The sequence below is a fragment of the Nothobranchius furzeri genome, chromosome 5, assembly GCF_043380555.1.
Source record: "Nothobranchius furzeri strain GRZ-AD chromosome 5, NfurGRZ-RIMD1, whole genome shotgun sequence".
NCBI lineage: Eukaryota > Metazoa > Chordata > Actinopteri > Cyprinodontiformes > Nothobranchiidae > Nothobranchius > Nothobranchius furzeri.
In genome coordinates, this window is record NC_091745.1 from 77,917,981 (window position 1) to 77,945,979 (window position 27,999).

Sequence of the window (27,999 nt, forward strand, 5' to 3'; positions counted from 1 at the left end):
ACGTAAATTTATTCACAACAAAACGTGGATGACTGTCAGATAAATCTAAATGAAATTTAAAAACGTGTTTATCATGAAATAAGCTCGAATTCACGTTCATTTATTGCCATCCGACAGCGTCAGTCTGGTACTCGTGAGCGAGAATGGTCATGGATGATGGCTTCCATAGGTCATCTCAAATTCTGGCATCTTTCCTACTGGTGGTGTCAAAACGAGTTCTTGATGTGGATCAAAACCAGCTGTTAAGAGCAGGGGCGACCCCAGAAAAATTTGATAAGGGTGGCCAAAGGGGCCAAGGAAAATGTCAGGGTGGCACACCTAAAGCTTGGTTTATGCTTGACGCGTCTGCAAGCTCCGCACGGCTCTGCGCAGCAAAATTGCATCATTTTAACAACCACGCCCCTCCACCGCGCCTCCGCACGGCCCAAACTTTCCGCACCGCGCACCTAGGAAATTTTCTAACCACGCGGACGGTCGGACGCGGAAAAACATGGCGGACCGGCAAGAACTAGTAAGACAGAGGTTCGTAAATACAGACATTTGTATGATTCAGCTCTCAGAGATCACCGTGATCGACATGTTGTTAATAATTCTTGGAGAGAAATAGCTCGCACTGTCGGAAAAGACGAGGACGCTGTTAAAAATGCTGGAATGCCATGTTGTAAACAGTAATTTCTACTTCTACTATGGTGTAGTGTTGGATGCAGGCTGTAGAGCTCCATGCTGCCCCCTACAGTTTGGGAGAATATTGGCTCACCGCAGAGACGAGCCGCATGAACCATAAACGCTGCAAGTTGTGATGCTCGTTCCATCCGCGAGCCGCATCACCAAGCGGAAAGTAAATGCGTCAAGCATAAACCAAGCTTAACTGGTCCTTGTGGTAACTCTTGAGAGTTGAGCCTGTGGCGATGCATTGCTCTTTATTCCTTTTTACAGAAAAAAATAAAAATTTTAGTTATTTGATATTTTATTTCAAAATTTTAATTTTTTTTGTTTAATTCACCTGTTGTCTTCGCAAAAACTTATAGAATTTTTTTTTAATGGTGAGCAGAAGAAACATTATTAAAAAAATCAGATCATTTCTTTTGATATTAATTGTATATTTTTTGTTTAACATTTTTGTCTTGAATAAATAAGACAAATTTACGGTTGAACACTGGCGTTTCCTGAGGGGGCCATTGCCACCCCTTGGGGGCGCCACTGGACTACACTCTTTCATTTCCTGTTCAGCTGAACGTTTTGGGGCTGGGACAACGGCTGTCCTTTTAAAGCAGACAGAGAAAACTTTATCAACAGTATTTTTATTTTACACACACAAATATACCAGGATACAGCAAATACTGATCATAAATTATTTACTGAAATTACATCTGAGCCAGAAAAGACGGCACAAACATAAAATAATCTAGTGTGAAGGGATTGTGATTACAGTTGCGTCTGCTTTTGCCTGACTGCAGTTGCCTCTCACAAGTAAGAGCATAAAATAAATAAATAGATGCTTGTTTGTCACTGTCTGATAAACTAGCTGTGAAACTCTTCTAGAAGTACAAAAGTTACTTTCTTTTGTTTTGTTTTTAAGAAACTCAACCAAAAAAAAAAACAAAACAAAAAAACGAGCTGTTTAAATATTACCGTCTAGTTAGGAGTCACAAAAGGCTTTAATTTATCTTTTACAAAAGAAAAGAATACAGACGTTGGTCAAATCTGTCTAATCGCATCAAAAACACGTTATCCATAATAACTTTACCCAAAGTGGCTGTTTGATGACAAGATATTTACACCGCTCGCCCGCTCTTGGCCTTCAACTTTATTACAAAAGCATTCAGACTTGACTTTCACTTCTTTGCAAGAGGAACCCATAATAATTACACCAAAACAAAGACACCCCTCACTTGTTCCTCTTGTAGATTTTCTTGGCAAAATTTAGGAAGACTGAGTGAGGAAGGTTCTGAGCGTGACAAGCAATGAGTTTCTGCAGCCGCTGGTAGCTCTCCTCTTCATACTGCTGATAGAGCGTTGGCATCTGCAGGGTGTTGTACAGCTCCTTGACCTTTGCTACGCTGGAGTCGTCACTGCGACCGTAGCAAGCCTGAGGAAGACGTGTGGTGAGAATATGATGCAGTTTAGAACAGACTGATTCAGGGGTTCGTGGATTATTAGATCTAGGGATGTAAGAAAAATATCGATATGGCAATATATCGTGATATTTTTTTCCAGCAATATTATATCGATATTCAAAAGCCGTGTATCGGAAATATCGATATGGCAATATATCGTGATATTTTTTCTGCAGTATTATATCGATATTCAAAAGCCGTGTATCTAATTCTTGAAAGAATTTACATACAAACTTGTGTATTTTCTTTTCGTTTTGTGCAATTCAATCGCCACCCGCTAGTTGGCAGCAGTGTGCAACGGGTTTTGTTTCCACCATTGAAATGTAAATCCCTCCATCGTGGTTCAGATACCTCATGTTAACATGTTACGTATCAGTTTGGACTATTTATTGCACATTCTTGCAATAAATTCATTTAAAAAAATTGCTTGTAACGTCTGACTGAATGTATCGCAATATATCGTGATATATCTTATCATCTCCCCTGTATCGTATCACCAGAATTTCAAAAATACACATCCCTGATTAGATCGATAATGTGCAGCTAAATATTGTACACAGTTTTCCTGTAGAGTTAAAGCAATCTCGGAGTTTTTGCGATAGTTAAGAGGATTTTTTTTGTAATTGTAAAATTAAAACTCAAACTGACTATTTTGACACTTATCCTGTTGAAGGGAAAAAAACCTTCAAACCGAGAAAAGAAAATGAAAGGATGGAGAGAAAAACATCCAGATCAGCAGCATCGGATGAAAAATATTGGATCAATGCTCTTCTTGTTGAGAAAACTCAAAGAGCAGCTTTAAAGGGACATTATGGAAGTCTGACAGCCAAAACATGTATAGAAATAATAAATGTCTTCTTCATACATTCTCCTGCAATGCCCTGGTCCTGTAGAATGAGCCCTGGCATTTTTACTGTGATTGCCTGTTTTTCTGTAAAATCACAGAAAAAGAGAGATGCTCGGGTCGAGCAGGCTGCTTCATGCGCGTTCACGCTCAGGCATCGCCCGTAGCATTTGCTATCCGTAGCTTTAGCAGCAGAGAGAGAGGCAGTGCCACTTTGTCGCTGTTCCTAACACCTAGTGACAAAGCTAGCTACATTTCTGAGGACCCTTAGCTACTTTCTGTAGAACTTTCTTCTAGATATTTCCTGCTAATTAGCAACAAAATAGCCATTTTCACTCCGAACCGTTCTTTGAATGTTGTTTCATCTGTCAAGTTACAGATACGAAAGATGTCACTGGCGCTTTAGCTCACCTAGTAAGACGTCGGACTCTCGTGCAGAAGATTCGAGTTCGATTCTGGGTGTGAACGTAATTTATTTAGAGTTTCTTTTTTACATGAATGATAATTTTTTTACAGTAAGATGCCCAAATTTTTATTTGAGACTCGCCGAACGGCATTGAATTCACAGATAAAAAAGATGTGGGATCAACTTTCATTTTGGAACAAATTTTCAAGCAAGGGAAGGGAATGATCTGAGCATGCAGGAGGACTGACCCATCATAAACCTTTGTCGGCTGTGCTGAAGAGAAAGGTACAGAACCAAATTATTTAATTAATTAGCTGCGCGTTCTCCTGTCCTCTGTCCTCCCACCCCCCCCCCCACCCCCGACACACACACACACACACACACACACACCCTTCCCCATGGTAAAAAAAAAAAAACACGACTGACTGAGATCAGATGAGCCAGACCAGCTAAGATAAGGATAAGGAAACACCATCAGGGGAGCCATCCGCCCCGGCAGCAGCAGATCTACAGCAGCAGCCGAGGCACCCACACAGGGCGCCCAGGGCAGGGATGGCAGAGACCCCCCACCTCCACCCAGGCACACCTGGAAGGCACCCAGGCCACCACAGCCGACCACCACCGCCGGGGCAAGGGGCTCCCACAGAGGAAGCACTGGAAAATGGTTAAATTAAGGTTAAAATATAAAATCATAAGAGCTAAAATGAGAAATGTAATATAAAAAGTTATATAGATCTATATATCTATATAGATCTATATATCTATATAGATCTATATATATATATATATATATAGATCTATATAGATATATAGATCTATATATATATATATATATATATATATATATTAAAATAATGTTGAACATAAATCACAGTAAAAAAATGTTTAAAAAGCATGTATAAATAACGAATACATTAAATAAATAAATAAATAAATAAATAAATAGCCTAAGTAATTAAATAATTTAAAGATGGTGACCTGGCTTTGTTGCTACTGGACTTGTAAGTAATAATTTTGTCCAACAGTGTGGATCTTTTTACTTTGTGATTTATTTTAGTATTAATTGAATCATTACAGTGTTAGCTCGTTGTTAGCGCTAGCTACAGCAGGCTGCTGCAGAGTTGTTCACGACAGTTGTAATTCCACTTTTCACCAGTAGGGCGGAGGAGCAGGAACCTGTTTTGTGTTTCATTCTTAAGTGACTTGGCTAAGGCAGAAGAAGAGACTCTTAAATCTCACCTCTAGCTGGGATCTCTGCTCAGGACTCAGGACCTCTAGAGCTTTAACCACCAGCCAGCTACATTTGTTATCCTGGATGTCCGTCCCAATCTTCCCCGTCACTGCAGGGTCACCAAAACAGTCCAAGTAATCATCCTGCAAATCAGTCGCAACCGATTACCACACATTACTCAGTCAGTGATAAAAAATACATGTTATACCTGCTAAAAAGTGTCTACCTGGATTTGAAAGAACTCCCCCATCTCCAGCAGGATGTGTCTGGCGTTAGTGTGCTCCTCTTCACTGTCAACTCCCGCCTAGAGAAGGAAAAACACAGCTGATACGAGACGAGCGCGACAAACTGTCCATTCGTTTGCGGCTGCAAAAAAACCTGTCATCTGCGTCTGACCTTCTCGCAGTTCTGCAACCCTACATTCAATATCATCATTCCAGCACAAACACTCACCATGTACATGGCAGCGGCCACAGGGAGGTAGAACGAGTAGAAAGCCGTCTTGTACTTGACAATAGTTTTATACCTGAAGGATGACAAAAGTGTAGTCATATGTTGCAGTAAACAGGTTGTGAGTATTTAAAATGAATATTTTAGACTTTTCTCCTTTTCTTACCTTTCCATAGTGAATCTGTTGAGGTCAATCTGACCTGGCGGCGCCGTCATGAGGTCCAGAGCCTGACCGAGTTCTGTCTGGAAAGTCGTCTGAAACAAAATTATTTCACGAGCGGTTTAGCCGTTACCTCTCTGACCTTTAGTCGGGACATATTTTCAAAAGGTAATTCATTAAAGATTTTTCTTTAAAGGAGTTTAAATAAAAACATTTGGAAATTAGCAGTTTTTTTAAAAATCACTTTTGGTATTTTAGTGATTTTAGCCGTTTTATGTGAAGGAAATTCAGAGAAAGAAAACAGCTCACACAAAAAAAATAAATAAATGCTACGCTGTAATTATGTGTGATCTTAGAGCTCTGAGCCGACACACCTCCTTCACTCAGTCACCACCACTTTACAAGGAGACACATTTTTTATTCCTATTTTAAATTTTTTTCTTTTTTTTCTTCCTTCACTTTTTTCTTTTTTTCCCTTTTTTAATCTTTTTTTCCTTTTTTTCTCTTCTTTCACTTTTTTCTTTTTTCCTTTTATTAATCTTTTTTTCCTTTTTTGTTCTTTTTTCCCTTTTTTTCCCTCGGAGACAGACTTTTTTTTCTTCCTTTTTATTTTTTTCCCCTTTTTTTCTTCTCACTTTTTTCTTTTTTTTTCCTTTTATTAATCTTTTTTTCCCTTATTTTTGTTCTTTTCTTTTTTTTTCCCAAAGACACACTTTTTTTCTTCCTTTTTCCTTTTTTCTTCTTTCACCTTTTTTTCTCGTTTTCCTTTTTTTTCTTCTTTCACCTTTTCTCTTTATTTCCCTTTTTTTCCTTCTTTCATTTCATTTTTCCCCCCTTTTTTCCCTCGGAGACAGACTTACCTCATTAAACAGCTCTAGTAAATGGACATAATAGGGCTGATTCCTGCAGTGCCTCCGAAGCAGTCTGTAGATGGATGCTTCCACCAGAAGGGAGTCATTAATGGCATCCAGGCCTATTCCATCCTTTCAAAAGGAATGGGAAAGATTTACAAGGGAGGCATGGAAATGTGTAAATGATCATACTGCAAAAGTAAATTCTAGCATATTTTTCTAGAAATATAAAGTCTCACCCTCTTGTACCAGCAGGGCTGTCCTCTGCGAGTCACAGATGCATCCATGATGTCATCTGCCATGAGGAAAAACGCCTGAAGCTGTGATAAAAAGACAGTGGGAAGACTGAGATCAGAAATAGCAACGCACTCGGTAAGTGTCACTACAACAGTCACAGTCTGTGCTTGATGAGGTGAAAATTGGGTTTCATTGAAAAATATCTTGTTAAAAAACCTAAAAACCAAATCTAAGTGTTTTATTGTCCAACAGTTACTTAAAAAAAGTTCAAGATAGATTTCTGACCTGAATGGCATCAGTTTGGAGAGTTGACTCCCTACAGGACTGATGAGCTAACTGCTAGTCGGAACACATTTGATTTCAAAAGCTGAGTACTGCTGCTTTAAAACAGTTACAATAGCAGTTTATGAAACACTATTTTATAAACCTTTACTAAGTTACTTAAATTACATTATGTTGATGAGTAAATATTAGCAGCAACATGCAGATCGAACCCTGATGTACTTGTTACACAGAACTCTGGTGCATCCAGGAGTCTAGAATGGTAGAAACATCTCTGCCAAAGTAATCAAGTAAAGCATAAAATAACATAATAACATGGCAGATTAGACCGTTTCTTTTCTAAAAACAAATGCATTTTAAAGTGACAGTGTGTATTGTTCCTGGTGATGGGAGCAGTAGATGCCTAAATCAATGCAAGCAGTATTTTTGTGTTTGAGTGAGACCTTACCAACGGATGCCTATTAGGGTCAAAAAGCCCTGGGGACTGCAAACTTAAGCAAAATGACAACAACATCGAACTCCCTTTCATCACTGGAAACGAGTGAAGAGGTAAATGTGTAAAACACCAACATTTAAGAATGATGAAAGTTTTGTAATCGTTTGTTACAAATCAGTAAATACACTTTGTCCTCATGGGCTCCCGTAGAAGGAAACATGGCATCTAATATGGCGTCGCCCAGAGACTTACACCCGCTCCCATGTATTTTAGAACAGATTTTTATGGTTGTATGTTACAAAGCCACCAGTATTTTTCAACAACTGGGCTTAATTTCATTCATTTTCAACAATATTTTGGTGGATAACGGTAAAACCTACACATTGTACCTTTAAACCTAAATGACAATTGGCTGCAGGTAGACTAGCCGTTAGCTCATCAGTCCGGCAGCATATAGTTTTCCAGACAGAAGCCACCTAGAGTGATTTCCACACAGAGGCGTACATGAAAATGGCAACAACCAAAAAAAAAAAAAAAAACAATCCCCCGCCCACTACTTTACTGTGATCCGATCAGTATGTAGCAGTACGAAATACCTGCTCCAATTTTATTGGTCTAGAGCAGTACACCCTCCGTACGTAGGAGGGCGCTGCTGCTATAAGAGGGGAGCTCCTCCGGCGAGGACGTAAGTTCAGGAAACAGCTGGTCTCAGTATACCGCTACGTCTTGGTGTTGCCAGCCCGTGTCCTCAGGCTGCGTTTTTGGTGTGATCGGCTCTGCTCCGACTGTGGTATGTACCTGGACGGCTACTCTGTTTAGCACTAGGGCTACTGTGTCTCAGACTGTTGTGCAGCTTGGGCGTTTGTATCAGTGTTGGGTGTGACGTCATCGCTCGCCTTTGGTAGACGGAGCATTGGTAAACGGTGTGTACCTTCTGCAGGTAGATAACCTGAGTCAAACAATCTTCACATCAGCTCTTTGTAAAACCAGGGACAGATTGAATCCCCGTTGCTGCCGGGCAGGGAGTTCCCTTCTGCTCAGGCGTCATCAGTAGGAGGACCGGTAGGTGTGTGCTGCGCCGTCTCCACACTTGGCCATTTGTTAGTTTGGTCATTTCTACCTCTTCCTCGTCCTTTTAGATTCCTCTGTGGTCCGGCCGGAGGCACCGCTGTTTTGCTGCGCTTCCTTTACCTCGTTTTAAATTAGCTGGTTGGAGGAAGTTCCCCTGGCTCGTGGCTGGATTCCAGGAGGAAGAACAGCTAATTCCTATTGTACAGATTTTACAGTTTTTAATCTCGTTTTCTTTGTGCAGGCTGAGGCAGGAGGTGTGGAGTGTGGCCTCGGAGGTGGCGGACCCGTGTGCGAGTGTGGTGGTGCTGGGTTTTCTCACGTTGGTATGAATGCTCACTGCCTGGGGTGAATCCTTTATATTTTCTTTATTATTTTTGCTGTGTTGGGCCTTCTCTGCCCCGAGTCACCTGCCTCCCTCACTAGCCTCAGTCCTGCTGGTTAACACACTTTTGTTTGGTTAAACTGATGGTCTAAACTCATTGTGAAAGTGATTGTTTGGACCCTATTTTTTGACCTTTTTGTTTATTTAAACTTATAGTTAAACTGTGTTTAGTTACCCTCATTTGGACTTCATGAATTTAAGTAGTGAGTGAAATAAATTTACTTATTTTTAATTATTCACTTCATTGGTTGATTTTCTTTTTGGGGCATTAATTTTAGTACTTTTATGGTATTTTACATGGTCAGTTCTTAAAACGTCTTTTAAACCGTTTTTTCAATTAAATTAAATAAATGAATTGTAACTTCTGAAACCACGTCTGCTGTCTCAATTAAGTGGAATGAATCTACATGCCTTAATTATTTCCTTGGGCGAAATTCCCAAGGTGGCGTTGTTGGTAACAACTGGCTACTCCGATTATGGTAATGACGACTATAGGTCGTCCGGAGCACGCCCGAATTTAATGGGTTTTCGAAATAATCGCACTCGAAGGTACAATTGCCATACTTGGCGTCAACAGGTCATAGACCACTCCCGTATCGCCACAAGTAGTAACAGCCTACAAGCTACTTAGCAGCTAAGTACTATACTTAACCTTTACACTAGCTTTTTAAGGAGGTTCCTGGGCTGCATGGCAGTGAAATTGGTAGCTTGGCTGCCTCACAGCAAGAAGGTTGCAGGTTCAAATCTCGGCTGCAGCCATGCTGTAAGGGTGTGAGTGAGTGCTTGTCTCAGTGTGTGTCCCTGCGATGGACTGGTGACCTGTCCTGGGTGTCCCTCACCTCTCGCTCAGAGACTGCTGAAGTCAAGCCCCTGCTGAGGAAAAGGGACTAAGACAACAACACAAAGCCCTCACCATCTCGATGCACCAGCCAATCAGCAGAGCCTGCTGCACTGAGTCCTGCGTGAGCTGAGAAGGTGGAAGAAGCTCCCTGAGCGAGCCAATCACAGACAGCCCTCGGTTCTTCTTCCCTCCAGGGACGTTGTAGACCATAATCTGGAATAATAAGTAGAAACAACTACATGAAACTCTTGCACTTGTACACAGAATCCTCAAAGACCACGCCACATACCTCTTTTAGTCTTTTTAGTGCATCGGTGAGACCAGAGTCGTTCATGTCCCTCTCTGTCAGCTCGGACAGCAGCTCGTCGAACTGAGCATCGAACAACTGCGGGTCTGACAGCAGCGCCTTCTTGCTGTGTGCCCCATTGCAAACACTGTCACCCTGAAAAGACGCAGAGCACAACACGAGAGGGTGACTTTTCATCTTAAACGGAGACAGGTCCAGGCACTTGGTTCGAAGTGCTTTAGTTGCATTAGCGGCACAGTTTAACAGGCGTCTCATTATCGATCGGCTCAAATCTTACAAAGGCAAAAACGTTTAGTAGCAGAGACTATATGACGTTATTGACTTGTTCCAGTTCAACATAACCATCGTGCTCAAGGATATGTCACAAGCTCCCAATAGCTAAAAAGAAGCGTTAGCTGATAGTTAGCTCAAAGAGCTTCCCCGCCTTCAGTGCGTTAGCAAGCTCGTTGTAGCGTCAACAATTTAAATATTTTCTCTTATTCAAAAACTTTTACATACCATAATGTAGTTGTTCTCAATATTCCAAACTGCGCGGTGAAACAGAACAAATTCAACCCTTTTCTTTTCCCTCTTTTTACGGACAACCTGAGGTCTTTGAACGCTCCTTGAAACCGGATATTCAGGTTGTAGTTTATTGGCGCGACGCTGTCGGTTTTATCCCGAAACCAGTGGACTAAATGTCCCATAACTCTTTGCAAGTAGGCGGGGTTACAAATGTTTCGTTTGACATCGACTGTTTTTTTATTGGTTAGTCGCATCGAACCAGGATAGGCTCGCGCGATAGTTAACCAATAAGGCTTTACAGAAGGCGGAGTTTAGGTGGAGTGTTCAGATTAGAAAAACGGACCACCGAACAGGTAAAATAGCAGATTATAAATACAACCACTCGGATTACCGTTTTGTTTTACTTAATCTCTCTCCAGATTCTTAAACATTTCTTTATTCTAATTAAAAAGTAGGACAATAATGTATTAATTAGTTATTAATGAAGAAATTAAGTTAAAACGAACAAGAAACGTTTCTGATACTATTACATAGGTTCAATTAGGCTTTTTTGTGTAACAATGGCGGATGTCTGGTGTTGTAAAAAGATCAAAAACTACAAATATTCTAAATAGCTTGTTATTTATATCATCGTGGGAAAAACTTCTAAAAAAATGTTTCAACCTAATAGAGAATTTCAGAAGAATAATTATGTATTTCCAGTTCAGTTTGCTTATACATACAAATGATACAAAAAGAAGTTGCTTTGAACCAACTCACCAAAAAGCCTGAATTCAAACGTATTTAAAATCCATTTAAAATTAAATTAGGATGCAAATGAGTGTCAGACACCAATCCAGGAGAAATGACCACTCTTGTCTTTCTGTTAAAACTTAAATAGCTGCTATTGAGAAACCTTTAGAAAAAACAAACCGTCAGATTGGAAATCTCTGCTGTCTGGATTAAATCATTCAGGTGTGACCTCAGTGTGTTTCAGTGGTAAGGATAACTCAGTCACTTACCAGTTTGGTCTCTTTGATCTGAAAACATAAACAATTGTTAGATTTTTCTTGGCATGATGCATTTATAACATCTAAATTGAAATGTGCTCGCGGTCAAATCCCACAACGCTTCTGTTCAGGCAGTGGTTTTTGTTGGAAACGAGTAAAAAGGCAAAACAGACCTAGGTTGCACCTCAACTAAGAATCACCAATAAAATATCTGGACCATCCATCCAGCCATTCTCCACTTATTTGGGGTCAGATCGTGGGGGCAGCAGCCTAAGCAGGGAGGCCCAGACTTCCCTCTCCCCAGCCACTTGGGCCAGCTCCTCTGGGGAATCCTACAGCGTTCCCTGGCCAGCCGTGAGACATAGTCCCTCCAGAACATCCTGGGTCTTCCCTTAGGTCTCCTCCCAGTTAGACTTGCCAGGAAAGCCTCACCAGGGAGCCGTCCAGGAGGCATCCTGACCAGATGCCAGTTGAACCAGCCACCTCAACTGGCTCTTCTCAATGTGGAGGAGCAGCGGGTCTACTCTGAGCCCCTCCCGGATGACCGAGCTTCTCACCCTGTCTCTAAGGAAGAGCCCGGTCACCCTGCGGTGAAAACTAATTTTGGCCTCTTGGCTCTGTGATCTCGTTCTTTCGATCACCACCCAAAGCTCGTGACCACACGAGGAATGGATTAACCGGTAAGACCGGATATACTCCTCCACTTGAGCCAGGACCTCGTCTCTGACCTTCTATCCTTAACGGTCTTAGATTTGGAGAAGCCGATTCTCATCCCAGCTGCCTCACACTCGTCTGCAACATCCAGACATTGTGCCACATTTTTACAAACTCAATCACACACACACTACAGATGTGAGTGGACAGATTTCCACTGAGCTGTGTTTGTTTTTCCCAGTTGTTACAAACCAGACCCAGAAACCAGCGCCTGAACAAAAGCCAGATGTTTACACTTTAATTGACAGCGAGGTATGGGAGGAGTGTGCAGAAACAAAGTCTTGTAAACAAGTTAAGTCTATTAAACCCCGCCTAAAGAAACCTGAAGGGACTGCGTTATGATTTGTGCTCTTTAATAATTGAGTTTTTTTTTACTCTTGTAGTTATCCCTGAGCTTGTTGTTTTTGTTTTGTTTCTATTTTTAGTCGTGTGTTACATCATTAGATTTTACAACATGCATGGTTGGAGTGATGGGAAACTCTAGATGGTCCCTGGATGTGAACGAGTGAATGTTCTGCCTCTTTTGTCTCTATGTGGTGCTGTGATGGACGGGTGATCTGTCCAGGCTGTCTCCTGCTGACTGGTGGAGACGGGCAAATGACATTTCCAGCTAAAAAAACCCAGCATAAACCAGCTGGTTTAGCTGGTGGACCAGCTTCTGATGCTGGATCAGGATGGGATGATGGATCCAGCATGCTGGTCTAGCATCCGATCACCAGCACCCCATCCTGGACTAGCATGCTGGAGCTACACCAGCGCTAAAACACAGCATTTGCTGTTTTTTTTTCAGCAGAACTGCCTCTTGAAGTAAGTTTGGTAATGAAATGTATATTTATAAGCAGAAAGAAAGTACAAGATGGCACCTTGAACAAATCATTCTGCCATTAATATTAATAATAATAATAATAATCATTGAACTTATATGGCGCTTGTTTAGGACACTCAAAGATGTTTTCTTACACTCTCACATTCACACGCTGCCAGTGATGGTGAGCTACTGTGTAGCCACAGCCACCCTGGGGCGGTCTGGCAGAGGCGAGGCTGCCATTTGGTGCCGTCGGCCCCTCCTTGGGTGAAGTGTCTTGCCCAAGGACACAACAGCAGAACATCCCTGGCGGGAGCTGGACTCGAACCCATGACCCTCCGATCCTGAGGCAACCCGCTCTACCACCTGAGCTACTGCTGCCCCCATTACCTGTGGTTGCTATGGCTACCGATCATGTTTATACTGTGGGTCTAAGGGTTTTTGTTGCGTGATCGCCCACACTCGTTTTTTAATAAATTAAAGGACATAATTTGTGTTTCTGGTTTTCTTTGTTGCGCGTGACAAATGACGACATTCCGCACAGCAACATTTGTTTTTCTTTACTATTTTATTTCCCGTTCCATCGTCCCGATCCTTCCAGGTGTTCCAGAAAAATCTTGAAATGACCCAAAAATTAGACGAGTTGTTTGTTTTCTTTTTGGTTTCACTTTATTAGTAGAAATAAATAAAATAAGATTAATTTGTCATTAGAGCCTTTTGCTTGCACACAGGCCGACAATTATACAAATGCACGAGACCAAATTCTTACTTTTCAAAGTATTTATTTAGTTTGGCTCGCCAGGCCTGCCGATACCGACATCTGTACTGAATTTAACAGCACCACAGACTTTCTCTAAACCTATCATTAGTTCATTTTTCTAATATTTACACAACAGCAACTTGTTTATTTTTCATGTTTATTTCATCATTTATTCATGTGTTGAAGCACATAACTTGCATTAAAAGTTTCACCATCAACACTGCTTTTAAACTCTGGAGTAAGTGTCAGATTGAGAATACATTTATCGTTCACGTTTAAAGGCTCCATCCTGCTAGGCCTGCAATACAGACACAATTTCTCCAAATAAATAACCTTTTCTGCACGACAGGAGGTAGAAACAAAGCTCGGTGTCTTCAGAGAGAGAGAGAGAGAGAGAGAGAGAGAGAGAGAGAGTGTGTGTGTGTGTGTGTGTGAGCTTAGTGTAATTAGTGTACATACATGTGTGTGTGTTCAGCGAGTCTGCCCTCTCTGATATAAATATGCTTCAAGGTGCCGGACCAATCTAGCCTGGCAAGCCAGACTAAATAAATGTATTATTTAGTCTGGCCACGCTCCATTGACGGCTCTCGGTTGTGGGGCGGGTACTACCGTTGTCTTTCAAATGATCTCCACATTCCACTGGACGATGAATGTGACATACTCTTGTTTCACTCTGTTGCATCATCCCACCCACCAGGCATATAGAGTGCCCTGATTGGCCCACAAAGCGGATAAAGCTCTGTGATTTGTTCACTAAGCAGATAGAGCACTAAGATTGGCCCACCATTATGGACCAATCACAGCTCTTTATGTGTTTGAAACCCCTCTAGAGAGCTGTGATTGGCTAGCCAGAGTCCTGGTAGGAGCTGCTGAGGTTCCAATGGAGCGTGCCTAGACCATTCTTTGCAAAGCAAGAGTTTGGTCTAGTTCACTAGGCTAGGACCAATCAGCATCTTTATTAAACAACCATGGCAAATCCAAATCAACAGGTTTCGTAAAGCCTCTTCACATAGTGGGTTTGGTTATTTTACAAGGATTTGTTTTACTTTCAGATATTCTTTCACAAATGAAAATACAGGGTAAAAAAACTGACCTTTGACCTTTGATTTGAGTTACTCTAACAGGTTATGTGTGCCAAAAGTAAAAAGTAAGAAGCAAACGTGCAGGTAAAGACATTCAAAGCACTTGTTGCCTAATTACGGACGCAGTGGCGTGTCCAGATCTTTTAAAATGGGGTGGCCCAGGTGAGGCACCACTTTGTGCATGGGTGGCACCAGTGGTTATGCTTTTTTTTTTTTACCCCAAGCCTTCTGTGGACAATGAAAAGCCTATCTAAGGAGAATTCTGTGTGGTGGCACCTGGGGTGGCCAATCAGATTCCAAGGGTGGCATTTGCTACCCCAGGCCACTCCCTGGACACGCCCCTGTACGGACGAGCAGAATCAAACGCACACGGTTCCCGGGGCATCACGGCTGCAGCGGAACATGCACACACGTGGATCAAGCGTCCGGTGAACACACACAGGCTGAAACGCTGAACTTGTGTCCGTGTCTTTCAGAGCGGTGCTGGCTGCTGGGTTTGTGACGGCCATCTTTTAGGTGAAAAAGGTAGATTTTACGTATTTGTCCTCGTGTGCAGCCTTGTTCGTCTCTCACGTCAAAATGAGCTGAACTTTTGTTTATTCGGGTTTCAGCTCATATGAATGGAAGACGACAAAAAGAGCTTCAGTGATCGCTTCGCCCGAGCAATCTGGTGAATGAACAGCAAGATGAGAAGAAAGAGCGTGAGTGGATTTTTGTTTGAGGTGAAACCTGAAGGAGCTCCGGGCTGATGGTGAAATCCTGGACAAAACCCAAACATTCCTCATCCTTCCTCACAGCGCAGACTCTGAGTGGAGAGCTCCTGATGACCCATGGTGGGCCGTCACCAGTTGAAGCAGTGAAGCTGAGGAGGAGCTTAGGTCTCCACAGCTCCGCAGGTGGATCCCTTCTGACGCCCGGCTGCTCTGATGGCGATTGTGTCGACTGTCACTGTGGGAGTAGTGATGTCCGCGGCGGTGAGGGTGGTGGGAGCGATGGACGAGGTGTCCCCGGCTGCTGCCCCAAGGGGTCCGCAGCACCTGGAGGTAGTTTAACAGGGCTGCAGGTCAGACGGCAGGACAAAAGCCAGAATAAGGAAATGGATCAGAGTTTAGTGGGTGTACCTGCTCGGAGGAAACGTGGTCCAATCCGACAGCCTCGGCTCCGCCCCTCCTCTTTGGACCTGACGCTGAACTCCCAATGTGCTCAGTAGATGGCGACAGATTACGTTTGGAGCGCTGCAGGAAGCGAGCCACCAGAACACGAGTAACCTAAAGGGAAAGGGTGGGACTAATTCAAGCTGGTGTACGTAGTTTAAAAGCTTGAACAGAAACGTGCGTAAACACGACTATCTGAGCCTGTTCTTCGGTATAAAGTAGGTCATCTTTCATGCTTAGCACACCAACCTAGCTTGAATGCTAACTTGACCTGCACTGATTTAATGTCAGTCTGTAAACTGCAAAGTAAAGCTAACGGTGGAAGAGGAGGGAGGAGACTGAAAAGGGATTCATCTTTTGTGTATTGCTAAGTGATTAGCGTAGCGTTCAACCTTACGCTACACCGGTCTGTTACAGCGTTAGCAGGGCTGTGCTACTGCTGGTTTTAGACGTTTCCCCGCTTGAACTCTGCAGATTTAATTAAAACAAGTGTTTAGCAGCTCCTGCAGAACCTGATGAAGACTGAAGAGATAACTCGGCAGTTCAGGTGTGTCTGAGCAGGAACATATCCAAAACATTCTTTGTCTGCTAGTGCTACAAGGCTGTTTGTGTGTGCGGTAAGAGGCGTGGCGTTCCGCTCTGACCCTGAACGTGGTGGTGGGGTGGGGGTGGGGGGGGGGTGTTAGCTGTTCAAATTTCCAAATCTCCTCTCCCCGATGACATCATGCTCTTGATCCCAGCATTACCTTCAGGTCTCCAAGAGAACGGTGGCAGTCCTTGGGTAAACGTAGAGGGGAAGCGGGCACTGGTTTGGAGGGGACCTGCACCCCGGAAGCTGCTGGCTTCATGCTGCCTTTACTGGGAAGAGCTGCAGCAGGAGGCAAAGGCGTGCGGGGCAACAAACACGCCTCAGAAGACGGAGCTTTGAATCACAACACACGATACAGAGACGTAGTTTAAAACGCTGTTTTAGCTGACATGGGAGAAAATCTTTGGTTTAGATGTCTCTTTTGGCTCATCACCACTTTAGAACACGCATTTTTGTACAAAGGAGGAAGAAGGTGAAAGGAACTCACAAAAAAGCAGCGTGATGTTTTTTAAACACCAATCCATGAAACAAACTGAAACGCTCACCTGTGTCTGTGGAAGCTTTGCTGCCTGCAGAGCCAAAGTCAACTGGAACAGAGGAGCATCATAGTTATGCTTTCAGAGCTGGTTCAAGTCAAAAACAACTTGATATTTAAATACCCATGTAATTACTCCATTCTCAGTGTCAATCAATCAATCAAATTTTATTTGTAGAGCACCTTCCACAACGTTATCGGAAGCCCAAGGTGCTGAACAGCATCATCATAAGAAAAACATTCCCAGTACATGGGCATAAAAGCAAGATAAAAACATAAAATCATAAAATATCAAGCAAATAATATTACAAATAAAGAGAGATAACGGAATAAGACGAATCGATCAAACACAAATGGTGGACAAAATAAAATCAAGCATCTGGGTTAAAAAGAAGAAGAATTAAAACCATAATGTCAGGGCAATTCGAAGAACCCTAGCGCTAAAACGCAATCAAATAAAAATGAGTCTGTAAACGAGACTTAAAAACATGAAGGGATGGTGCCTGCTTAATGCTCAGTGGCAATTCGTTTCACAGAGTTGGAGCCAAAACAGAAAAAGCACGACAACCCCTCGATCGATATTTCGACCAGGGGACCACCAGAAGTTCCTGCTCGGCTGAGCGAAGAGACCGAGATGGAGCATACCTCTGCAAAAGTGCAGTAATGTACGAGGGGGCACTGCCCTGGAGGGCCTTATAAACAAGAGTTAAGATCTTAAATTTAGCTCGATATTGCACCGGGAGCCAGTGCAGATCAGTCAGCACTGGGGTAATGTGCTCTCGACATCTAGTACCTGTCAGGAACCTAGCCACAGAGTTCTGCACAAACTGGAGCCGTGCAACCGTGCACTGGGCCAGACCAGCTTACAGAGCGTTGCAGTAGTCCAGCCGGGACAGGACGAAAGCATGCAACACAGACTCCAGATGAGCTCTGGACAGCAGAGACCTGATCCTGGATAATTTTTTCAGGTTAAAGAAACAGGATCTCACCACTGTATTCACATGAGTGTCAAGATTAAGTGATGAGTCGATTTTAATCCCCAAATTACTGACCATTTTCTTTTCATAGGGGGTCAATGGTCCAAGGTCAATATCAGAACCAGAGCCATTTCTTCTGCCAGGACTAAGTATTATGACTTCCGTTTTGCTCTCATTTAGGTGCAAAAAATTAGAAGCCACCCAACATTTTATGTCCTTCAAACAATCCAGTAAAGGAGAAACAGATCTATCCTCCCCACGTCGAAGAGGGAGATAGATCTGGCAGTCATCAGCAAAAAAATGAAATTTCACATTATGCTGGCGAAGGAGGACTCCAAGAGGAAGCAAATACACTGCAAATAGGAGAGGACCAAGGACAGAGCCCTGTGGCACACCCCAGCGAAGTTTCACGCTGGGTGACATCACCTCACTCATCTGAACACTAAATGTCCTGTCTTGAAGGTAGGAGCGAAGCCATTGGAGGGCCTGCCCAGTTATCCCCACCCAATGCTGTAGTCGGTCCAGAAGGACTTTGTGGTCGACTGTATCGAAAGCTGCAGATAAGTCCAGCAATAGCAGGACAACATCATTGTCCATGTCACAGGCTAAAAACGTGTCATTAAAAACCATTAAAAGAGCAGATTCAGTGCTGTGACCTTTCCTGAACCCTGACTGAAAGGTCTCCCATAAATCATTTGTGTCCATAAAGGCAACCAATTGTGAATACACAATCTTCTCCAGCAGTTTTGAAAGAAAAGGGAGTTTTGAGATGGGCCTGTAATTAGCTAAGGTTGTCACATCCAGCCCCGGTTTTTTAACATAGGATGAATAACAGCCTTCTTAAACGAAGATGGAACCATACTAGAAGTAAGACTGCCATTTATGATTGCCAAAAGCAAAGGGCCTATCTCTTCTCAGTTAGTCCGTCTGCAGGCTCCTGAGTTTAAGGTAAACCAACGTCTTAAAGAATGTTTAAACAATACATTTGCAGTGGTCTCTAGTAGGAATGAATGCCTTGTGAGTCGTTCCTGGGGGGGGGGGGGGGGGGGGAATATAATGGTGCACCATTTCCAGGAACCAGGAGTGACCTACATCACAGCTGAGCTTCAGACGGCAGGACTTTAAGCCACATCTCATGATATTTTGGACATCTTGCCTCTGATTGGATGAGGGCAACACAACCCTACCACTGACTCTGATTGCTCTGCAAAGATGATGTTTTATCTCTACTAATGCCACAAGTCTGGAGGAGTTCTGCTGTGTGGTGGAGTAGCTAATGCTAACGGTTAGCTTCTACCAGCTCAGATGTTCTCTGCCGTTTCCTAGACGCTAAACCAACAACGGCCTTCCCCGTCGTGAGTCCAGATGGGTGAGTCCATGAATGTCAGTGACAGGGTGACGTAGATCTGTCAGGATTTTCTGATCCTAGAGTTTCGCCGTCTGTTTTCTATCAGAAGGTACTGCAGGAGATAGGTGTAGGAGACTATTTTCATGTTCAGCCTGCATGAAACACTCAGAGTGACTGATTATAATCAGAAATTCAGCGTTCCACACCTTTAAAAAGAGGAAAATTAAAGTAAACACCCAGTTTAAGCTGGTGGAAAAGGGATGCAGATGTTCTGTTGCTCCGGCTCCTAGTCAAAGACCTTCAGTTTTTTAACGTTTAGTCTTGAACAAAGACAACATTTTGGTTATCTGTTGGTGAAAGTGACTTCTGGGGCTGAAGCCGGTGTTTTAGTGGTGGAAACAGACTGCTGTCACCTTGACTCACCCGTGTCCGTCGAGGAGCTGAGGCCAGGCTCACTGTGTGACCTCACAAGGTGTAAAAAGCCTTCGCTCTGCCTCCTCGTAGTAAATCCCCCCCTCCCACCTCTCTCCGCCCTTCGACGGCGGTAGAGAGGCTGGTGTAAGAGGGTTGGTCCTCCCCCGTGCTCACCCACAGCAGCGGCAGATGAAGGATGTGGCACGGAGGTGGCCGGGACACCTCCGTGGTTTAAGGGGGTGGAGGGGTTGACCCGGATCTCTGGGATGAAAGCTCGCTGCTGATTGGAGGAACTACTTATTGTTTCCAGCTGAGAGCAGCTACTAGTTAGCATCACTTGGCGATGCAGCACAGGAGACCTGAGAGACAAAACAAGTTAATTTTTAACCCAGTTGACTAAAATAATTCAGTGATCTGTGGAGTTACTGGCCTGTACGTGGTGGTGGCCGTGCTGGGCGAGGAGCAGGAGTTGGACCTCTCTCCTCGGAGGAACCGCCTGGCTCTCGGACCTCCAGCCAGGGGACTCTCTGGTGTGTGAGTCAGAGATCCACGGAGGCTCATGTCCCCCCTGTCCCCGGAGCTCCTGTTACCCCTCTCCCCCTGGTTCCTAAGCCCAACCTCCAACAAACAGGAGTCTTCGGAGGGGGAGGAGTCGTCAGGAATGTCCACGATCTCTGACATCAGCAGAGATCCACTGTCCATAGAGACTGACATAAAAAAAAACAACATGATTCATTATTAACTGAGCTGACTTTTAAAAGATTACACATTTATCTATTTGATCAGATTTGGTGTTTTTCCCTAAGGAATGATTTTTTTAAACATTTACTTTTTATGTTTTTAAGCACGTTTAAAACAAAATAGACTTTGTGGTGTTGGTGAACATGCTTCTGGCTTTTTGAAGAACATTTCTCTTTAGACAGCAGAAAGACATCTGTGGGAGGTTGAGTTAGTTTGGGGTCTTTTTTAGGTCCAGTGACCCTTTTTACTCTGTCGTGTCACAACAGGAGCCCAGGAGGACAAATCAAACTTTGACTCTGCAGCTGGATTCTTTTTACAATCGGGCTGCAGTTTGCACCTCCCACCACTAGAGGCCACTATGTCACACACTGTGGACCTTTAACCATAATGTAACAAAGACAAGCAGACATTTAATCACCTTCTCCGCTAAAGGCCGTGGAAGTCCCTCTCTCTCCAGACAGCTCAGTGCCGTGGGGGTCGAACACCGTGGCCTTCATGGGTACAACAGGCAAGGGTCAGCACACACCGATGGACGTTAGACTCCATCTTTCCATTTTTAAGATTGTGTTGAAGACACGTTTTTATCAGTTAGCTTTTAACCCTTTAGGCCCATGGCCTTTTGTCTTTGGGCCCTGGCGCCTCCCAATAGAGCTCCGGACGTCACGTGACTCTCAGAGAGTAGACGCCATGTTGGCAGGCAGCAAAGGTAAACAGAATGAACGGGATCGGCTTGGATTTTACTTCGTCGGAGTTTACTTCACACTTTAAAACCGAAGAAATCGTTTTATATAGTCAGAAATTAAATAGACTAAACATCTCCGACCCTTACCGTGCCCCTGGGATACTTTTTAAAAACGCCAGAAGCTGTCGGAGCGGACTTCTTACCGGACCTGGCCGGGGAACCCCTTGGGATTCCCCCGGAGGAGCTGGCCCAAGTGGCTGGGGAGAGGGAAGTCTGGGCCTCTCGACTTAAGCTACTGCCCCCGTGACCCGACTCCGGATAAGCGGATGAAAATGGATGGATGGATGGATAAATAACAGATTTACATGTAAGTAGTAGTTTAAATAGAGTGCTGTGCTGTTTGAATGTATGAACTGAACGCCAAGAGAAATCACTAGTTTGATTTTTTCCGTGAATAAAATAAATGTGTCAGGCAGGAGCGTCTCAGGATCTGTCTGAGATCTGTCTCGGTGAGACAGATAATAGCAATCCAACGTGCTTTTTATGTGTGATCTGACAATTGATCAACCATAGCTTAAAAATTAAATACAGCTAAGCCGGTTAATTGCTGCGATCATAAAACACGTAAACAGCACGCAGAACTCACGAGGCAACGTTTTACGTGACGTTTACTTGTTGCTGTGAGTAATAAGACAGAAAAAGCCCCGCCAAAATAAGTTTAAGAAGCCCACTGAGAATCGTAATGAAAGCATTTAAAATAAATACCATACACAGTTGAGGAAACGTTGGTTTAAGTACCTGATATGAAGCGGTCGCTGCATAAGTGAAAACCTTTACTCTCGGGATCCCACAGCTTCATTTTAGTCTGGTCACTAGCGCGTTTTATTACAATGATCCAACGTTTGCGACGATCAGGGACACGCAGGCGTCAGTGTTTGACGCGCGGTCACACGGACATTATTCGACTATTTAACCTTCCCCTCACCCCAATCCTAACCTTACGGTCAGTAACTGTGACCTTAAGGTTAGGATTGGGGTGAGGGGAAGGTTAAGTAGTTCACAAGTCCGTCTCACCACCGGCGTCGGATCCCGACGCTCTGGGGCGCTGCGTCATCAGTGTGTCCCTGATCGTCGTCTCCTGACGCGCTGGGGCGTCCCGAATCGTCATATATTGACGCTTTGGGTGTGAGAATGTGTTGCTTTTTCACGTGTTACTAGATAGCAGCCGTTCAACCGGGCCTTGTAAGGTTGTCGAAGAGAGGACCAACACAGTACCAGTGCGGTTGCGCGTTCTCCGCTGTGCCTTCTCAACTACCGACTACAACCCCAGCGTTACAACTTGAACAGAGGCCAGAAAGTAGAGGACAAGCTAAACATCTGGATGCCACAGTGTGTGCAAACATGCTCACCTGGCTGGCGGCTCTTTGTCCCATCACAGCTTCATAAGGAGGGGGGCAGTCAGTGGGGTACAAAGGGACTGGGCTCTCCATCGAGCCGTTGTACGTGATGCTGGATGACGAATCAAACATTTTCATTTTACTTCACCGTTATGTACTGAAACAGGTGAGATCCAGATGAAAAAAAGAGTCTGGCACCTTTGAGCGTCCGTCTCAGAGCTGCAGGTGTATTCAGGAGGATAGTAAGGAGGAGGAGGAATGGGGGGAACAAACTCCTCAAAGTCCATGATGTTGGTCAGGAAGGCATCCTGGGGAGTGGTGCATTCTGGGTTGACGGATCGAGAGCGATGCGGGGCCAGCTACAGGTGCCACGGGAGACATAAACAAGTTCTGTTTGCGTAGAGCCTTCAAAATTCATGCCTCGGTGCAGATCTGTGCTGTGTCTGCGCTTACCAGGTGCACGAGGTCCAGGGAGAAGATGTGGATGCTGCAAGTCACGGTGGACAACGTGCAAATGATGGTGGAGAGAATGCTGAGGCCGCATGCGCTGAACAGAAGATCCTGTAGAGAAACACAGGACGCATTTCACTACTCTGTAATCTAACTAGACATTTCTGCTCATTTGATCCAGATTTTTATGTGCAAATAAAATATAATACTGTGAAAAAGTGGATGCTTCCCTTGCAGATTTGTTCTTTTTTTCACACTTAAATGTTTCCAGATCAGAAAATAAATCATAATATCAGAAAAGAAAAAAAATGTTGCTTTCTTATGAAATCTAACACCTGGAAGGTTATCCGGGGGGGTACTCCGGGAGTATGGGGTACCAGGCCCTCTGATACGGGCTGTTAGGTCCCTGTATGATCGGTGTCAGAGCTTGATCTGCATTGCTGGCAGTAAGTCGGGCTCGTTCCCAGTGAGAGTTGGACTCCGCCAAGGCTGCCCTTTGTCACCGATTCTGTTCATAACCTTTATGGACAGGATTTCTAGGCGCAGCCAAGGTGTGGAGGAGATCCGTTTTGGTGGCCTGAGGATCAGGTCTCTGCTTTTTGCAGATGATGTGGTCCTGTTGGCTTCATCAGAACGTGATCTTCAGCTTTCACTGGAGCGGTTCGCAGCCGAGTGTGAAGCAGCTGGGATGAGAATCAGCTCCTCTAAATCTGAGACCATGGTCTTGAGTTGGAAAAGGGTAGAATGTCTTCTCCGGGTCAGGGATGATCCACAGGTGGATTGGTGCCGCGTCTCCAGTGATGCGGGCGTTGTACCGATCTGTCGTGGTGAAGAGAGAGCTGAGTCGGAAGGCAAAGCTCTCGATTTACCAGTCGAGCTACGTTCTGACCCTCACCTATGGTCACGAGCTTTGGGTAGTGACCGAAAGAACGAGATCACGGATACGAGCGGCAGAAAAGAGTCTTCTCTGCAGAGATAGGGTGAGAAGCTCAGTCATCTGGGAGGGGTTTAGAGTAGACCCGCTGCTCCTCCACATTGAGAGGGGCCTGTTGAGGTGGTTCGGACATTTGGTTAGGATGCCTCCTGGTGAGGTTTGACGAGCACGTCCAACCAGAAGGAGACCTAAAGGAACACCCAGGACACGCTGGAGAGACCGTTTCTCGGCTGGCCGGGGAACACCTTGTGATTTCTCCGGAGGTGCTGGCCCAAGTGGCTGGGAGAGGGAGGTGTGGGTCTCTGCTTAGGCTGGGCGACCATCATCATCATCACGTGATGATTTCATTTTCAAGGGTAAAAAGTTGGAACGTCCGATATTATCGGAAGATAAGATTTATGTAATATCATAAATGATCTGTACGGTTTTGACTCTTAATGAAGACTTTTACGTACCACGCATGGATTACACACCAAACGTCAGCTGTCCAAACCAACCATGTGCAATGTGAAAAAGTGATTAGCCTCCATGGTAAATCCTAAAACCTGATTACTGCCAAAACATCTCAAGGAAAACCTGCAACAAGGCAAATACTTGTGAGTCACGTACCTTTAGCTGGTGTCTGACTGCGTGGCAGTCCACATTCAGGTACAGGACCAGTGTATCCTCCTTTTCTATGGAGCAGTCCTGAGTGTGTGAACAACACACACACAGGCCGTTCTCCACCTGCACACACATCACCGTAAATGACCAGGAAGCACCAACCTGCACACCTCCAAACTAACCCCGGCACGTTTTCCGTGTGTCTGGAGAGAGAAGGACACACCGGGGCAAGATGACGGCGGTTCACACACCTGACAGGTGAGCATAGACTTGACCATCTGTGCGTTCTGACAGGAGAGCATCGAGCCGGCCAGGCTGAGGATCACACACACCGCAGACAGCAGCATGAACAGCGACACCTGTTCAGAGGTGCAGAGACGACGCCTGATTTAGAGCAGGACATTAAAGCTGCCCGAGCAGACGACACGAGAGGACACGCAAGGAGACTTGTCAGGAAGGACAAAAACATGCAAATGTGAGACAAATTACTTTTCAAACATGATTTAAACCCACTTTTTAAGCCACAACATGGATGCAAAGCATTCAATGAAATCAACCATACCACCAGGGTCAAAGGTCGCCTCCAGGAGATTATTCCAACTATTCCTGATGCCACCACCTGGATAACACACGAAACGCTCACCAACACGTCTGATCTTATTTCACTGCTAACGTTTCCTGTCAGACTTACAAAGAAACCGGCCCAGAATGGACAGGACTGCCTCACGCGGGCGGAGGAGGTGAAGGCCATGCTGGTGAAGGAGAAGGCCAGCACCATGGCTCCGAGACCCAGGTGGCACAGACCCAGGTAGAGGAGCAGCCGTGCCCCACCAGCTCGGTCCGACACGCCTCTACGGCTGTCCGACCAACCCCGAGACCCAGAGGCCACGCTGCTGGAATCTGAACGTGAGGGCATGTTTGTGTGTGTGTGTGTGTGTGTGTGTGTGTGTGTGTGTGTGTGTGTGTGTGTGTAAGGAGGAGATGTTCTAAACTCGCTCTGAGTTCATAGAACAACGTGTGTGGACAGATAAGCAGCCGAGCAGAAGAAAACGGGCATAAACGCTTTGTCTCACAATCATGCGCCAAACTCTCAGCTGTCCGGCGCAATAGTTCCTCCGCAGCGTCCCATGGCGCAAACTGCGCGGACCGGTCAGCGAGTCCAAGAACTTCGTCAGCAGAAAGTTGGTTATAGAGCAGCCACTACTCAGGGACAGCCGCCGTAATCACCCCGTTTGACGTTTCAGCCCGAGTTCATCCGCGGTCTCCATCACCACCCGGAGCGCAGAAAGTACAGCCTGTGCCATCCTCCCGCTCCGTCCGCCCTCAGCATTAAATCTTTACTCTAGAGGCGTGCGACCTCTCCGCGGTCCCTCTTCCACCTCCTCCTCTCGGCCGTGTGGCATTGCGGTAACCGGAGACCCGCGGCCGCAGAATCCTACAGCATCCCGGAGTGAGCGGCTCCTGCGGGTTTCGGGCGACAGGCGGTGATTTCGTCGTTCAGTGATGGAGAACAACGTCGAAACCTGTGAGCTCCTCCTTTCCCCGCTTCTCCCCCCCACCACCACCAACCCTACGACCTTAGGAGATCCAGTCACGGTTAGAGACCGGAGAGGCTGTCGGCTCGACCGGGAGGAGAGTGAACGTCCCGGGAGGGACGAAAATAAAAATCTTTCATCCGGACACCGAGGATCTCCTCACAGGTTTTAATCTTCAACAACTCCACCTCAGGGTCCACCATCACCTCCCCCCCCTCTCCCTCCCCCTCCTCCTTTCTTCCTGCAGTCACGAGGGCATCCCGTTCAGCTCGCGCACCAGTTTACCTCACGGCGTCCAAACACAGGAACACAGCTGACTTTAACATCTGCGATCAAATCATCCTGAATCTTTAATTTCCTTTTCCGGCCGCTCCCTCCCTCTCTTCTTCTGCTCCTCTTCCTCTTCCAGCAGAAGAAAGTGTTTGCAAACCAAAACCTTCCCTGCGTGATGACAAGGCACGCAGAACGTGCGGGCAACATCGAGATGCGGCAGTTGGCGCGCGCACTCTGCCATGCTGCTGATGCTGGGGAGGAGGGGTGGTTGCCTAGCGACAATCCCCGGCTCCTGCTGCAGCAAACGGTATAAACATAACATTAATTCCTCTTCAAAATATAAAACATGATTTCAGAGCCAAACCAAAGCCAACCCTTCCACCTGAGCTGATGGCTTTAACAAACACAAACATTGGCCTAAGATGTGGTTAGTTAGCTCAGAGCCGTCCGAGTGCCAACACATCCTGTCACATGTTGAGACTTTGAATGAGACTGCACGTATTTATAACTTAATCTCAGCAGGATCAGCAATGCCAGGTCTTCAAATTATTTGTTCTTTTTTTTGGCGAAGGGGCAATTTTCCACCTTAGAACATCTAACAAAATTCAGTTAAATAGACATTAAAGTGACCAACATCATTTAAAGAGACATCGTGTAGTTTCTACCATTAAAATGTTGAAAATGAATGACGCAATGTCCAGTTGTTGAGAAATATTGGCGGCTTCGTAACATATAACCATAAAAATCTGGTCTGAAATACACGGGAGCGGGTTTACGGGTGTTTCTCAATGCCAAGGAACCTCACCTTGATGTCTTAGCCCCGCCCTGGTTGCCTAGGAGATACGCCATCAGGAACCACCAAGGCGTGTTCCAATGTTCATGTTCTACCGAGGCGTGTGTTCTCCGTTTGTTAGCCGTTTAGCTAGATGAGCAAGGATGGAGGTGTCTTGTAGCCTAGCCTTGGTCAAAAATTACCCAGAATACACTGCGGTATTTTCAAAAAGACGGCGGATCAGAAGCCTGCAGCTACTTCGGGGACAATTTTCAAGTTTAAAAGTAAGTCAGCTAATTCAAAATGTTTTTTTAGATCCAAAGACGTGAAGCAAGTCTGTTCCATTTAACCGTTTTCTTTGACCAAGGAAGGATGGTGTCCTCGTAAGCAAGGTGTCTGGCAAAACATCGCCTCGCAAGGCCAGGCGCCTTGACATTGAGAAACACCTCAAGTCTCTGGGCGACGCCATGTTTCTTTCTACGGGAGCCCATGAGAACAAAATGCACCTACTGATTTGTAACAAACGGTTACAAAACTTTCGCCATTCTTCGCATTCACGGCCAGCCATTTCTTGATCGGTATAGCCCTTCGCTGCCAGCGTTTCTCACCGTTTTTACAGTTTTTTAAAGAGGGACAGAATGTTGCATGCTAGGATGATGTCGACGCCAAAACAACCAAAACAAAGAGGAGACACACCTCTTACATCAGGAAGAATCCGCGCGTTTCGAGCGTTATCCGTTCTTTCATAATCCGTTGTTGAATTGTGATCGGCAGAACCTTTTCTGGTTCACGCCTCACTTTTTTTACAGCAGCGGCCCAAATCGATCTCCTAACACATGGATGTTCTGCTTCCTGATCACGTGACGTGTGACGTACGTGGATGAAGATCGGCTTTAGAGCTGAGATGTTTGTTCTCACGGTGCGGGGGCTCGTCCGACGCCCACACAGTAAAAACATGCAAATGACGACGTCATTGGCAGTGAATTGTTGTTGTTCTATACATTTACTTCTTCACTTGTTGCCAGCAATGAAAGGGAGTCTGATGTGCTTGTTTTTTTGCTAAAGTTTGCACACCCGAGGGCTTTTTGACCCTAATAGGCATCCATTGGTAAGGTCTTATTCCAAC

At 44.9% G+C, this 27,999-nt stretch overlaps 2 protein-coding genes across 3 annotated transcripts; both read right to left on the reverse strand.

Moving 5' to 3' along the window:
• Positions 1 to 1,284: 1,284 nt before the first annotated feature.
• Positions 1,285 to 10,271, reverse strand: fdps (farnesyl diphosphate synthase (farnesyl pyrophosphate synthetase, dimethylallyltranstransferase, geranyltranstransferase)). 2 transcript variants are annotated; one of them, XM_015950413.3, is made up of 10 exons: positions 10,114 to 10,271; positions 9,598 to 9,750; positions 9,381 to 9,521; positions 6,299 to 6,379; positions 6,069 to 6,191; positions 5,215 to 5,303; positions 5,052 to 5,124; positions 4,825 to 4,902; positions 4,607 to 4,741; positions 1,285 to 2,089 (listed from the first exon to the last, which is right to left on the reverse strand). In XM_015950413.3, exons 1-10 carry the CDS (start codon positions 10,114 to 10,116, stop codon positions 1,889 to 1,891), a joined length of 1,077 nt encoding a protein of 358 aa, XP_015805899.1. In that variant the 5' UTR covers positions 10,117 to 10,271; the 3' UTR covers positions 1,285 to 1,888. The 2 variants fall into 2 exon arrangements, with proteins under 2 accessions (XP_015805899.1, XP_054597127.1); XM_054741152.2 differs by lacking the exon at positions 10,114 to 10,271 and having other exon boundaries at positions 9,598 to 10,006.
• Positions 10,272 to 13,389: 3,118 nt separating this feature from the next.
• fam189b (family with sequence similarity 189 member B) lies at positions 13,390 to 27,997 on the reverse strand. The gene is made up of 14 exons (XM_015950415.3): positions 24,985 to 27,997; positions 24,856 to 24,912; positions 24,545 to 24,652; positions 24,300 to 24,416; positions 22,760 to 22,867; positions 22,505 to 22,665; positions 22,319 to 22,418; positions 20,646 to 20,718; positions 19,917 to 20,193; positions 19,496 to 19,845; positions 16,758 to 16,799; positions 16,370 to 16,545; positions 15,591 to 15,737; positions 13,390 to 15,506 (listed from the first exon to the last, which is right to left on the reverse strand). Exons 1-14 carry the CDS (start codon positions 25,207 to 25,209, stop codon positions 15,261 to 15,263), a joined length of 2,187 nt encoding a protein of 728 aa, XP_015805901.3. The 5' UTR covers positions 25,210 to 27,997; the 3' UTR covers positions 13,390 to 15,260.
• Positions 27,998 to 27,999: the final 2 nt, after the last annotated feature.

Excerpts from the sequence above, each read along its gene's own strand:
- fdps (XM_054741152.2), bottom strand. The coding sequence starts at position 9,870 with ATGAGACGCCTGTTAAACTGTGCCGCTAATGCAACTAAAGCACTTCGA. Across the intron at positions 9,522-9,597 it reads CACTAAAAAGACTAAAAGAG|ATTATGGTCTACAACGTCCC; the intron begins GTATGTGGCGTG and ends TTATTATTCCAG. Across the intron at positions 4,903-5,051 it reads TGGCCGCTGCCATGTACATG|GCGGGAGTTGACAGTGAAGA; the intron begins GTGAGTGTTTGT and ends TTCCTTCTCTAG.
- fam189b (XM_015950415.3), bottom strand. The coding sequence starts at position 25,209 with ATGCCCTCACGTTCAGATTCCAGCAGCGTGGCCTCTGGGTCTCGGGGT. Across the intron at positions 22,419-22,504 it reads TCTGAGACGGACGCTCAAAG|CATCACGTACAACGGCTCGA; the intron begins GTGCCAGACTCT and ends TTCGTCATCCAG. Across the intron at positions 15,507-15,590 it reads ACCACGTTTCCTCCGAGCAG|GTGCTGCGGACCCCTTGGGG; the intron begins GTACACCCACTA and ends AACTACCTCCAG.